The 15,313-nt window shown below is 30.9% G+C and overlaps 1 protein-coding gene across 1 annotated transcript; it reads right to left on the bottom strand.

The window, feature by feature from the left end:
• Nucleotides 1-1,277: 1,277 nt before the first annotated feature.
• Nucleotides 1,278-6,363, bottom strand: LOC114717557 (serine/threonine-protein kinase SRK2A-like). The gene is made up of 9 exons (XM_028902786.1): nt 6,002-6,363; nt 5,705-5,779; nt 5,487-5,588; nt 4,856-4,909; nt 4,657-4,749; nt 4,470-4,562; nt 3,142-3,246; nt 2,965-3,063; nt 1,278-1,851 (listed from the first exon to the last, which is right to left on the bottom strand). Exons 1-9 carry the CDS (start codon nt 6,119-6,121, stop codon nt 1,525-1,527), a joined length of 1,068 nt encoding a protein of 355 aa, XP_028758619.1. The 5' UTR covers nt 6,122-6,363; the 3' UTR covers nt 1,278-1,524.
• Between the last annotated feature and the right edge of the window lie 8,950 nt (nt 6,364-15,313).

Below are 15,313 nucleotides of genomic sequence, written 5' to 3'. Positions count from 1 at the left end.
ATATATATGTGCTAAATTATAAAAATTTAAATAATATATAAATACATGTAAAAAAAAATTTAGTATGTTTCGCACTACACATTTTTTATCAGATATGGTCAAATTTTCATTCAAAACAACAATAAAGAATAAATTTTGGATTGATGCGATTTAAAAAGTGAAAAACTCATCAAAATTTGGCAGATTTTACGGTTTTAAAAAAATGCATATAATGATTGTTACAAATTATATACCAGCAATTTTTTTAGTAATGATATTTAAACTCACACGTACGTGTTATGTGTTGTGTATTTACCTTTTTGACCAAACTTCATTAACAAAAAAAATTAGTAATTTACTTATTCTAATATAAATTTATTTTATACTTTCATGGATGCAAGTCAGAGCTAACAAACATTTTTGTTCTATTTGGGATCATGATTAAAAAAACTTATAAACACATTTTACATAAATTAAGATAAAACTAGTCTTACGTATTTATTTTGTATTTTGTAAATTATAATTAAATAACTACATATAAGTCATTTCAAACAGGCCTTTAACTCTCCAAAAATATAAGCAATATCAACGTTAAAATTTGGGTTCTTGGAAGTGCTCTATCATTTGAATTCTTGAAAGATACTTGTTTTGTTTTCCAAAAGATACATTTAGTAATTTACTTATGATTCTAATATAAATTTATTTTATACTTTCATGGATGCAAGTTAAAGCTAACCAACATTTTTGTCCTATTTGGGATCATGATTAAAATAACTTGCAAATACATTTCATCTAAGTCAGGACAAAACTAGTCTTGCGTATTTATTTTGTATTTTGTAAATCATAATTAAATAACTACATATAGGTCATTTCAAACAGGCCTTTAACTCTCCAAAAATATAAGCAGTATCAAGATTAAAATTTGGGTTCTTGGAAGTGCTCTATCATTTTAATTCTTGAAAGATACTTGTTTTGTTTTTCCAAAAGATACATCTATTTGATTCTGCTGTAGATTATGATAACGTCATGCTAATAGTGTCTTCTCATTACACAAAAAACTAAGATAAGAAATATTTATTACAAAGTAACTATATATTATTATTAACATTTTTAGTATATGAGCATTAAAGGCATTTCTCATCTTCAAAACTAACTTCTTAATTCTAATTTTCTTTTCTTTATGTTCCATTGCACTCTAGAAACAAAATATTCCCCAAACAAAACCAAAGGAAACAAGAATATCATACCCAAATATTACAAGTCCATGGCGAGAGGAACAAAGGTCAGAGAACAAAAGAGGAAAACAAATGAAACACACCTCCATTTTTATTTTCATACCCAAGATCACAAAGTCTGGTTTGCAACATGAAGTTACAAATCACAACCTTCTACAACACGAAAAATTTACAGTCATTTATTCAACTATGGGTCCTATGCAGAAAATCAAATTTTGTACAGAGGGGAAAACCCTCAACTTCAAGTTATCCATCCAGGAGCAATGGAAATAAAAAATCAAATTAACTATCTAACATCTTGAATATATTTTTAGCTTACATTAACATCGCCACTGGCCTGTGCCTCCTTGACTCTCTTTTCATCCTCCTTTCCCTCACCATTTGCCACCTCATTTGTTTTGTCTTCTTCTTCTCCTCCTTCACCTCCTTCCTCTCCCCAGCCAAACTCTCCGACTGACTTGGAATCAGAGGGTGGAGTTTTGGCCTCTTCAACAATTTTCATAATGTCTTCTGCACTCTGAAGAGAAAATGTTGGGTTTTCTTTCTTGTAGTAGACAGCTTGGGCTGCTTCTGTCAATTCCCTTGGCAGGTTCTTTAAAAACCATGGTTGGGACTTGATTTCTTTCATGTTTATTCGCTGCAATACAATTGTAATATGGTGTGAAAAAACAACTTATTTGCAGCAGTTCGCTGTTATATGGAAGGACAAACCTTTTCTCTAATAATAACATTTTTTCTGAATAAAAAACAATGTATAAATAAAAATAAAAGATACAACACACTAAACCCCTGTTTTACAGAATAGGAGCATCAATTTCTCCAATAATAACATAGCAAATGATAATGAAGAATGGGAAGAGAATTAGAAAGGTATTATTATTTATTTATCAATTAGGAACTAATAATAAGCATAAGAAATGCATATTCATAAGGATTAAAGATTAGGAACTGTTTTTTATTTTTTCCAATTGAAATTAACTATGTCGGATCTTGGAAGCTTATCACCAAAACCAAAGCAACAACAAGGTGCCCTACACATAGATTTGAACACGCGTCTTTATCAACTAAACCAACTCATTTTGACAAAAAATAATGTTTTAGTTGCTTTGGCTTATTCAAATGGTATAAATACATTTAACTGTGTTTATTAAAATTGAAATTTAATATTATCTTTTATGTTTAAATACTAGGAGTTATCTTTAAGTTCTAGATAAAGTCATTAGTCATTAGGGTTATGACTTCTGATTGTTTACTAAAGTTGAACATTTATAAAATAATTCACTTGACTTTCTTCCCCCCTTCCCTTTATTTCCTCAACATTTCCCTCCTTTATCTGTAATATTTACATTGTCCTACATCACATGTAGAGGAATTATTTTGGAAGACATAATGATGTTGTGTTGGGCAGTAAGAAATGCCCATTTAGTATATTTATATTGAAAAAACTAACAGCAAATAATTACAAGGGTTTTTTTTTTCATATATGAAACTACCCTGGATTTTCCTACTTCCTCACATGCCTCCCATGTCCGAATGAGATTTATTGTAGCTTGTCAAAACAGAGGGAAGATAAGTGTTAGTTTAAGGGGAGTACCAGGAGGCGGGGGTAATCTACCCAAAAAAAAGAAAAAAACCAAGTCAACCATAAGTAATTGCAATTATGAAAATACTAGAAGGGATATTACGTATTTCCTCATGCCATAGCTTGAGATTCACTTATTAAATAAACAAAACTAACATAAATGCATACCTTTGCTGGATTTGCAACAAAAATGCGCGATAGCAGATGCTTACAGTCTTGAGATATGTGCACGTATTCTGGGATCTTGTATTGAACAGACATAATCCGCTGGATAAGAATGTAGAGAATCAGCAAGAGTGCACATTACTTAATGTTATCAATAGGTAAAAATAAATGAAATATTACATTTATGGTTTTTCTGAAGTTCTTGGGATCTTCTGGGTCCTCAAACGGGTATGCTCCCACCAGCATCACATAAAGAGTTACTCCACAGGACCATACGTCAGCCAACTAAACAAGCAAGCAGAATAGAAGAACCTATCAAGCAACATTTACTCCTTCCAGGGCCCATTAAGGTCATGCATGGATGGAGAGAGACATTAATCATCATTGACAACATCATAAGTAATTAGCAATACGAATCTCCCCAGTTATATTAATAATAAAAAAAAAATATCCATCTTTTCCTATGCCAAACATGGATAGCTGATTATAATGCAAACACTGGAAATCATATGATCAAGTCAAAAGATTATAAGGAAATCATAACAATCATAGGCAACCAAAATAAAAGCCCTCTCCTTTATCTGGATAAATTTTGTGAGAACATTTGAACATCGCACCATTACGCACCCAGGCTTCAGTAAGTAACATAAATGTGATGAGCATCATAAGTTTCCAACCTGCTTTTTTCATGTATATTTTGCTCATGACATTGTACCAGTGAAATGTAGATTCAGAGTCATCAAACACCATGCACATCTACAAGTATTTGTAAGTCTGAACTCATTTTGCATACAATGTTGCTCGTTTCGTCTCATGCAAATAAAATATATTCACTCAAACGCAAGACACTTTGATTGCACATTGATTTCAGTGATGACAGCATCATACTCATAAAACTTCGTCACACAATGTCAAAACATTATATATGCGTAAACATATTAAAAGAGGAGGCTACGAGCTACAAACAGCCAACACATTTTTAATTCTTTACAATGGGGCTCACAGCAACGTATAAGCTTTTCATGTGTTTCATTCAATTTACTAGGGGCTGCTTACAAGCCACAAAGGATGGAAAGGGTGAAAAAATTGGGGCACAGACAATCCCTTGACGAAGTGGGAACACAAGAAGCATTATAAATGCCATAAAAGACGGTTTCAAGTGTTCAAAAAGTGAGTTCGCTATTTGATAGAAGTGCCTAAAGCAGATTTACACCTAAAATACCTCAAGAACTAAAACTATCTTGACATGAAAAATGCTAGACAGCGTCTACTTAAAAAAATAACATTCTAAATAACTATTTTCTTTCCTTTCATGATACCGGCAATAAGAAGGATATACCTTTTTCTTCCTTTGGACAAAAGAAACTCTTATCATCCATCATATTCCTACGTATATTTATATTTTATAAGAGGAATTCCATGTGTGTTTGTGTGAGTCCATGTGCCATGCAGGCATGTCAAAGCTCTCTGTCACGAACTAAATCTTCTGCATAACAGAAACTAGATACCTTTCCATCATATTCTCTACGTGAAAGAACCTCTGGTGCAATATAGGCTGGAGTTCCCACTGTTGATTTTGGCCTTGAATGAAGTAGAGATGACTATAAAAAATAAATCTGATCAGAAGTGGTTATGGTCCATTACACCCCAGTCACCCCTAGAACATTCAATGTTAATATCAAGCCATAATTAAACCTTAGAATAACCGAAATCACAAATTTTCAGACGCGGAGCAGGGCTGCCATCCAACAAGGTATTCTCCAGCTTCAAGTCTCGATGGCAGATTTGCTGCGAAGAAGGAAGATTACATAGAAAAATGACCAAAGAGATGAGGCAATGAAACAGAGTATTTGACACACTCTGATACGCACAATCAATTTAATAAATCTTATACCAAAGCATGGCAGTAGCTAACTCCTGAGATGAGCTGCTGGAAGAAATATCTAGCCTGAAATATTTCAGCGAATACAATAAGAATAAGAATTAAGAAACAAAATAATAACTCTTCCTGCATCTGGTTGCCAGCAGAAAGCCAGAGGAAGGTGAAAGATAAGTAGCTAGTCTTTGTCATTGGCATCAACAACAAGCAAGGAATGGCTCTCCATAAAGCTTAAGTACTAATTAAGCCTTCCCATTTAATAATTAGTAAAATTCTGTTACTTTGACTACTTCAAAATGTATTTCTTTGAGATTAGATACCAACTTTTCTCACACATACACAGATGCATACATATATTATTAAGCCTCTGCATTTTCAAAAGATTTGACGCTAACTTACCCTCTTAAATAACACCATAAGATTTTTAGTTGGATTTTTCATTAATAAATACAACATGAAAATCCACCGGCTGTTGGAAAACTGCAATTTTTCAGAACTAATTGTTACATGTCATGATTTATGAACCATTTGCTCTTATTCTTCAGGCTACCTTCCCTCATCAAACAATGGAAAATTATCATTTACGAATTGGAGCTCCACAATAATTACTTGGTCGTTTATAATTTATTAAAAACAGGGGAAAAACCTCATCTTCACTGAATCTTCCAGCGGTGCAAATTCGATCAAAAAGCTCTCCTCCAGCTGCATACTCCATGACTATTACAAGATGTGTCGGAGTCAGAAACACCTGCAAAACTGAAATCACATGTTACAAAACCTGGGGAAAAAAAAGTAGCAATCGAGTCCAGCCAATAGTCGTGGCCAAAAGAAGATATGTAGGCACAACCACACAAAGGTACTGACCTCCTTGAACCGTATTATGTTCGGGTGGCAAAGAGATCTATGGTTTATGATTTCCCTGGCTACATTTGCATCGATCTGGAAATATCAATACGAAAACACAAATCAAATCGGCACAGACAAGGGCGCATAGAAATGCAAAACAAAAAATGATACAATCACACGATGACATGCATCATGCACGTATTAACGTTACATTATCCTAATAACAAACTACTGGACTTGAAAAGGCATTGTATTTCCTCAGTTCTCTTGCATATCAACTGAACAATTCAATTCAAGTATAGAAATTGTACGTACCCTGTGACCTCGTTCAATGTATTTCATGGCAACAGGCTCCTTGGTTTCTTTATTTCGCATCAGCTTGGCCACCCCGAAATTCCCAGATCCTATGTCCTTCACTAGCTCGTACTTCTCCATTCCCTCTTTCTTCTCCTCGCTTCCTCAAAATTAAACGAAAATTCCGATTCCCGAACAGCAAACAAGATCAGAAAGCGCGAATAAGAGAAGAAAAACGAAAAATCTGAAATGGCAAATGGCAAATAAGGTACATCAAATGCTTTTGACAAAAAAATAAAAAAGGTGTAAAATTTGGGAGAGTTTCGAAGGCAAGCAAGGAAACGTGTGGGGAATTTGAAGGTGAAACTTCGATTTATTCCATCGAGGGAATGAGAATGAAAACAACTTTAACGCTCGCTTATGGGCACATTTTGCAGTGGAACGTGAGAAAGAGAAAGAAAGAGACAAATTATAATTAATAGTGTTTGCGTAAAATAATAAAAAATAAGAATAAAACTAAAAGTTTAGGGGAACAAACAAAAATTAAAAGAGGAAAGAATATCTCACTGCACCTTCGTCGACATGATAAAGCACAGGAGAATGATAATGACTGGAAATTCTCTGATCGTTTTGGGAAAAAAGTAAGCAATACCTCAGCTCCTAATATAAGATGTTATTTGATTTTTATTCTGATATTAAATATAAGATCCTGATTCACTTTATGTTTTTGTTTTTTAAATAGTCCTCGATAGTTCTAACTAATAAACTTAATTACCAAGGATATTTGAAAAAAGAAAACATATATTTATTATAAATAACTAATTTAACTTATTTTCTTAACTTACTCAAATTAGTTAACTAGTTTTTATATTTAAGACAAAAAATAGTAGCTTTTTTTTTTAAAACCGGAAGCAGAAGGAAAAAAAAATGGCAACGGCATATATCAACAAATATATTTATTTAATATATATATATATAACTATATGATTCTGGTGGCAAAAACGACTATATGATACTTCCCATATGATGAATAAGCCCCAATTTCCTTTAGAATTACATAGTATTCTTAATAAAAAAAATTAATTACTTATAGATCATAAGTAGATATAAATACAGATTTTTCATTTCTGGGGAAAAAAACAGGTTTTCATATATAAATAAAATTTAGATAATAATTAATCTTCTTATTTGGAACATGATTTTTTGACATCTCATATATTTAGTTATTTATGCAATTTTTTATAAATTATATATATTGATAATTGATAAATACTGTTTGTTGTATCATGTATGTATGAACCTTTACTGGATTGAGCCATGTTTTAGTATTGCCAAAGAAACATAATGAAAAATATTAATTTTTAAAAAAATGATTTTATCACCAACAACAAGTATAAATTATTCACATGTAAAATATAATTTTTTTAAAAAAAATAATTTCAGCCATGGCAAAAAAAATTCAGAATCAAAAGAATAAACACTCAGTTGTTTTTTTGATACAAGGAATGCTCAGTTGTTATACATTATTACTTTTTAACAAAATATCAGGTTATATAAAATAAAATTAAAATTTTAAACAGAATAAAAAATTGGAATCTTAAAAAAGCCTCCATGATAAGATTAAAAGTTTGGCAAGGGAATGCATACTTATTTTGTTTATACTCTTTCGGTCCTTAATATAAGACCCAATTCTTGAGTTGATTTTGGTCCTAAATATAAGACCCATTTCTCATATTTATCAATTTTTTCTAAATTACCCCTATGGATATTCCCTCAACCATAATCAAGTAGAAGAGGGAGAGGAGGTATTAAGAAAGATGATTATGGTGTTTTAGGAAAAATGTGTCACTTTTCTTATAATTAACTAACTTACCTAACTTCCTTAATCTAATCAAATTAGTTAAATGGGTTTTATATTAAGGAACAGAGGAATAATAAATTTCAAAGTAAGGTTAATTATAGATTCTAGATGCTAATGCGTTTTACAGTGCCACTTGTTTTTTTTAATGCAATATAATTAATTGTGTGATAATCAAATAGATTTTGCACACACAGTAGAGATTTATTAATAAAATAAATTATCATAATTGGATTATTAATGCTTCAATAATTCTCAATTATATTTTTACTTTATAAAATATAGCACTTAGGTTTAATGTAAAAATGTACAGCAAAAAAAAAATAGACATTCAAATTCCGCTTACATATTCACAAGCCATGGACAATATGCTTTCTTCTTTAGAATTGTTTTTGTATTATACATAAAAAAAATGCACAATTACATTATATCATATCTATATATATAAATATTATAAAATCAAATGAGTTTATAGTAGTGACCTTTTTTATTTATATTTAGGGCACAAATGTGATTCCCCCATATGAAGCATCACATAAAGAGTTTGGAAAAGACATTTTACCTTACCTCTCTTAAATATTCATATGTATTAGTTTTTTCAAAAATAAAATAAAATAATATATAGAAACTAAAATGCTTAATTTTTGTCCCTAAGGAGCTCTGAATTGTCATTGCAGTCATTTATAAAAGCATCCATTTAATATGCAAAGATGAAATGTGGTAGAAAATAATTTATAATGGAAATAAATATTTTTGTCCCCTATATTCCCTTTAAGAACAAGAGTACACTGAATGTTGCAAACCTTTATTTTTCTGCCAGCTATATCTTTCTCAAGTTTAAATGAAATAGGACTAAGTGATTAATATCCCCATGTGATAAATTGTGTCATACTAATATAAGACCTTATTTGATTTTTATTTTGGTCCTAAATATAAGATCCCAATCCATTTTGTCTCTCATATTTATATATTTTTTTTCCAAGATAATCCTTCTAAGAATGATAATTTTAGCTAACACACTTAATTACCAATGATATTTTAGGAAAGACAACATATATTTATTATAAATAACTAACTTAACTTGTTTTTCTTAATTTCCTCACATTAGTCAACTAGCTTTTATAATTAGGACCGGAGGTAGTATCTTTTAAATGATAATTGTTTTTTTTTTTTTAAAAGAAGAAACCAAGATATCTCTCAACCAAAACTGAATCGTGTCATGCGACAAGTAGAGCCTTCCTCAAGATCTCTTTTAACAAGTAAAGTCCGCCCACATAAAGCCTGGCTAGTCACTACCAAACCAAGAACACTTGAATATAATTGTTTCAGCATGTGATTCTAAATTCTAATCAATCTCACATTTTGGTCTAAAAGCATCCATTTGGTTAATTTTAAGGGCAACTGATTAAAAAAATTTGCAAAAGCAACACTTTATTCTTACAAATTTATGCAGACATATTATGCCATTAACCCTATATCCCTTCTAGGCTACTGTATAACAATATTATGTTACATAAGGACAAATAATGAAACAAACAAATTCTGGTAAATATGGTAAATGAGATAATTTTCAAGTATTAAATAACAAAAATACTTAAACTTATTTTAAGTATTTAATTAAAATGTTTTAATTAATTTTTTATTAAGTATTAAATTTATTCTTTGAACATCAGGTTAATATTTGATTATGAAGTGGTTCTTATGTCCTTGTGATCATCCACGTGGATCATTTCTTAGTTTTCTCATCAAGATAATCACATTTCTCTCGATTTTTACAGGTCCACTGGTTCTCCATTTTTAACTCTTTCATGATGGTCATGATTTGGAAACTCTGCTAGTGCTTAATTGTTGCTTGTCTGTTATCCTTTGTTTCTTCGAATTGTCTTTTAAGTCAACATTCATGTATTTGGTCGAAGCTGAGTGAACTTGTAAGCATTAGTGGTTTTTTTGCTGTGAACACATTTGTCTTATTACCCTTTCCTTTGTGACGAACAGGTGTACTGCGTCTCTGGCTTCATGCTGCTGGTTTTCCTCATTCTCATCATTGTTGCCGTTTGGGTGACGATTGTGAGGACATACTTCTTGTTGAATGCTGAGAACTACCACTAGGCCTATGTGTATTAGTACTCAGTACATTACTACTATGTGAAGACAAGGATGTCAGGCTTCTTCCAGACTAGTTTCTACTACCTTCAGTTTTAAATATAAGAGCTAGTTGACTAATTTGAGTAGATTAAGGAAATAAGTTAAGTTAGTTATTTGTAATAAATAGGTATTGTCTTTCGTAAAATATCTTTGCTAATCAAATTTATTGGCTATAACTACTATTATTAGAATGATTGTTTTGGGAAAAAAAATAAATATGAAAAACAAAATGAATTGAGGTCTTATGTTTATGACTAAAATAAAAATAAAATAAGACCTTATATTAAGAACCAGAGGTAGTATTTTGGATACACCTTGATGTTTTGTCTCAGTCTAGGAATCCTATGTGGTAAGTTTTCACCTTTCAGTCCAAGCTAACATGATATCTATAATACTGACTGTCCTTTTCTTACCGTGCACAATTGGCTTTAAATCTTGCTCCTCCAAGTGTGCAGGGGCTGTTGGTTATCTCGGTTCGCATTTGTTCGTCAGGAGGATTAATAGAAACATTAAATGCGATTAGGGATTTTTCAGTGAGATGAGACCTAGCACTTCTTGTTAAGTTTGTTTATGGAGACTAAATTTTGACGAAGCCTCTGGCCTTGTGTAAGGGGCCAAAAAAGGGTTAAAAGTAGATTCACTGGGTTTTGAGTATGAGGTGATGTATCCTTTCTTTTTTGGATTGGGGAAGCCTTGAATATTTTTCCCCCCGGCTGTAATGGTAGAGCCATAAATTAGAATGCAAGAATATTGTCTTTGTAATCTGAATAGAAAGCAAAAATATTATACTTTTGTTCTACCTGGAAAGCTTAAAAAAAGAAACAAAAAACCTCTGTTGCATTTTCACCCCTCTCTATAGCCCCATTGAAGCTCTTATGTCTCATTCAATCTTAATTACTTGGTTTTGGCTACCCAATCATTGTACGCAGAGAGGATGAAATCTCGGGAATGAATTTTGTACTATGATTATCGTATCATTCCAATCTGAGTCCCTAGCAGTTCTTAAATGTTTATTTTTCAAGTTCTTTTTGTTCTGCATTCTTCCTTTCTGGCTGTAAATTTATTCGTTTTCCAATTCAAACATGGAATGTGGATTGATTATTGTCATTTCTTTGTTTTCCTTCATTTTCCTGGATTTTCTCTTAACTAGGGGTGACAATTATAGCATGTGCATGGCATGGATCGTAACAAATTCTCCGAAGGATGTATTTGGGACTGAAGAGTTGTTATAAATACAATGCATAATATTCTTTTCAGAAAAAGAGAAAATTTATTCAGTTTTTTCTTGTCATCTGTCATGAACGGAATCAATATCAATGGAGCTGGATCTAGTGAAAGGCCTAACCCTTCATAATATAGTGAATTAAAATTTGAATGCACGTTGAGAAGGGTATTTATATTTCGAACAAGATTGTCTCAAGCAGTAATATATTTGTTAGGAAAAACAGAAAGAAAATAATGCATTAATAGAAAATATAAAAGACTTACATAAAAATGTTGATAATAAAATTAAGGATTAAGATGAACCCAATATCTCGAAGTATCTTCTCAAATGCATCTAGTATCTTAAAATGTTTTGTAGTGTATCTAGCACCTCGAAGTATTTTTTAAATCCGTCCAACACTCTAAAGTTTTTTTTTTTTTTTGCCTTAGTACTGAATGCACTAAAAAAAAATTTTAGTGCTGAATGTAACTAAAAAAATATTTTGAGATGATGAATGCATCAAAAAATATTTTAAAATATTAGATACATCTAAAAAAAATCTCAAAATGCTGGATACCTCATATAAAATTAATACAAGAGTATCTTTCCATGGGGACATTGACAGTGCGCAGGCCCTGCGCATAAAAATGATGAGATCTTGTGTTTGAATTCAGTGTTGAAATATTTGTAAATGTGTGTTTAATTGTTTTAAACAAAAAAAATTAGGGAAAATTAGGGAGAAGGACCTAAAAAAATTAGTATTTATTAAGAGGGATCTTAAAAATTGTAATTAATTTGAAAGACCAAAGATTAAAATAAAAGTTTACAATTACCAAATTATCCCTTGTCAAATCCCTACATTATCTCCAACACTTTCATATCTCAATTTGATGGTTAGTAGGGGTGGAAATAGGCCAGGCGGCCTGTCAGGGGCCTGTGGCCTGGCCTGTAAATGGCCTGGCCTATTTAGATATCATACCAGGCTCAGGCCTGTAAAAAGGCCTGTTTACTTTATCAGGCCAGGCTCAGGCCTGATAGTAAGCCTGTTAGGCCTGTCAGGCGGCTTGGGCCTGTTATCTTTTTTTTTTTTTAGGTTAAAATTGTAAATTGATAGGAGGAAATCTGCTATTCTGATTGGTTAATTGAGAAAACTCTATCTACATAAACGTGCTATCTAGAGCTTATTGCATGCTTCATTTCATTTCCATTCTCTATAATAAAAATAATTGATGTATGTATAATGACACATATTTGAACAGAGAAAGAAAATATGAGTGCATTAAAAAAAGAAGTAAAAGCATCATTCATTTATTTGATCCATGCTTTTCATATTAATCTTATGTAGAATATATATATATATATATATATAATTGACCTATTATGTTTTAGACCGTATATATGTGTGCTCAATCTAATTTTTTATTATAATAGTTACTTAATTAATTTAAATAAGTAAATAAATTATAATAATTGTAATATTTTTTTAAAATAACCATGTGTAACAACATGATCAAATATCATTTTGTGAATAAATTAGTTTGAATAAATGATAAATTTAAAATATAAAAGGAATTAAGGATGTTTCATATTTTAAACTAGATCTAGTCATCAACTAATTTTTATACTAGAGATGGGATGAAGTGATATTTTTATATTGGAGTGAAATTATGTTTTCTAATAATTTTTCATATTAGATTTTTTTTGGGCATAAGGGGACATGTTTTACAAATTGTATTAATTTGATAATTTCATATTTTTTCTTTGTATTTTAGATCAATTAGGTTAAATTATTGTAATTTTGAATTGATTTATGTGTGTTTAAAATTTGTTAAAAAAAAACAGGCCTCTTAACAGGCCACAGGCCAAGCCAGATTTGATTACAGGCCAGGCTCAGGCCTATTAAAAGGCCTTTCACAGGCCGCAGGCCAGGCTCAGGCTAACAGGCCTCACCATAGGCCAGGCCTGTTAAGAGTGAGGCCTGGCCTGACCTGTTTCCACCCCTAACGGTTAGTTATCAAGTGAACTTGATTTTTCTCTCTCACTCTCTGCGTATCTTTTTTTTTTTAATGCATGTAAAGTTTCTATCAATAGCAATTATCTTTTTGTAAATTTAGAACAAAGAAGACAAATTAAAAGGAACCAACTATTTATTGGACTGTACATGTATTCTGAGTATTATTTTCCCTTCTTTAGTTTGTTTGTATCGAATGTTTCCTTATTTTCTCGTGGCCTCTATCCTAATGTTCAATCTGTGAACTGTAAACATCAGCAATATACTTACACTATTTATATGCATATGTTTCGCACCCAATTTTATTACAATATATTGTATGCAAATTTGGATGAATACGAACTAACGGTGATAATAAGATAGGTAGTGTCATGGAATTCAGGTAGATATGATGGATATTTAGTTCATTAATAACACAGGCTCTTGACTGAAGTCAATATTATTGTGCAATATATGCATAGATATTCTAATTTGCATTATGATAAGTTATTTGATCTGCTCACGGCATTTTGTGCAATTATATATCCAGGTTCAAATTGAGTTTTATGGTGATGGAGACAATGTAGAAGACAAGGTTCTGGATCGCTCATAAGATATATGCTTTGCTAAAGTGAACTTTTAACTTTTTAATGTTTTGCTAGTTGCTTGATTTACTTGATATTAACCATATATCTTTGAAACCTATAACCTTTGAGCATCAGTTTGATATCATAATATTTGATTCAATTTTCCTTAATAATGCAATGATATTGTTCAAATTTCCTTATTAAGTTAATGAGGAGTTATAATTACTTAAATTTTAATTCTTTAGCATCTTAGTTTGCTAATATCTGATTAAAAGCATCCAATATAAAGACTTCTTGGATGAATATAAAAGTATGTATTTGTAGCTTCATTCAATCCCAACTATACATACATATGAACACAATCATGTTACCTATACAAAGCTTCTCAGATGAATAAAAATATAGTTCTTTCTATTAACCAAAATATGAAAATTAGATAAATACTACCGCTTCATAACCTAAGTTTCACTAATAATTTTTCCAACCATATCAGAATGAAAGGCAAAATCACAGTCGCACAAGTTGGAAATTTTTCCAACCATATTGGAATGAAAGGCTAGTCGATGCTGATATGAATGGCTGACAAATAGGACTCTATTTTTTTTGTTAATTGTTGTATTTAGTTTTTAATTTTAAATGGGGGCAATTTAGTAATTATAAATTTATATTTCAATTGATAACTAACAGTCAGATATTGAGATAGGTGTTGGAGATAATATAAGGATTTGGCCAGGGATAATTTCGTAATTGTAAATTCATATTTTAATTTTTGGCACTTCAAATTAATTACAATTTTTAAAATCCCTATTAATAAATACTAATTTTTTTAGGTCCTTCTCATTAATTTTCCCAAAAAATTAACAAAAGAGTGTTTTAAAAGAAAACAACTTTTTTAAAAATCTGATAAATATGGATAAAAAGACATAAATGCCATTCAATCAAAAGCCCGTGTGCCTTCCATTTTAAGAAAGCGAGAGCCTTTGCGTTGTCTAAATTAGTCTGCCTCAGCAGGTAAGGCAATAAAGCTAGGGCTGGTAATATGGGCCAACCCACGGGTTGTGGATTGATCCCGTGACGGGTCGAACCATATGGATCAGGCTGAAAAAGCTCGTTTGAAGGCGGGTTGGCTTTTAACCAACTATAATCCACTAACACTTATTTATTATTTTTTTGAATTTTTTTATTTTTTAATATTTTTTTGTTATAAAAAATCTAGAAATAATAATAAATTTTTTTCCTTGAAATATTTGATTAAAAGTGCCAAATAAATTATATAGATAATTTTTTTAATTTTTAGATAGGATATAATATATAATAATATAATTATAATAATTAAATTTTTTTTTAAAAAATACGGGTTAGCCTGTGAGTTGGCGGTCCTAGCGATGAGGGTTAAAAAGTCTTGTTTACTGGTGGGTTTGCTAATTGGTTATTTTTGACAGGTTAGCAGGTTGAACCCACAGGTTCAATCCATATTACCAACTCTAAATAAAGCGAAAATATTTCCAATTTTTCATGTTTTTATGAAGATGTTAATTTTAAAATTTTG

The sequence above is a fragment of the Neltuma alba genome, unplaced genomic scaffold, assembly GCF_004799145.2.
Source record: "Neltuma alba isolate B1F8T4 unplaced genomic scaffold, ASM479914v2 tig00000304_pilon, whole genome shotgun sequence".
Taxonomy (NCBI): domain Eukaryota; kingdom Viridiplantae; phylum Streptophyta; class Magnoliopsida; order Fabales; family Fabaceae; genus Neltuma; species Neltuma alba.
This window is presented reverse-complemented; position numbering and strand designations above follow the sequence as displayed.

Excerpts from the sequence above, each read along its gene's own strand:
- LOC114717557 (XM_028902786.1), bottom strand. The coding sequence starts at position 6,121 with ATGGAGAAGTACGAGCTAGTGAAGGACATAGGATCTGGGAATTTCGGG. Across the intron at positions 4,910-5,486 it reads GAAGATTCAGTGAAGATGAG|GCTAGATATTTCTTCCAGCA; the intron begins GTTTTTCCCCTG and ends GAAATATTTCAG. Across the intron at positions 4,563-4,656 it reads GTGATTTCGGTTATTCTAAG|TCATCTCTACTTCATTCAAG; the intron begins GTTTAATTATGG and ends TATTTTTTATAG.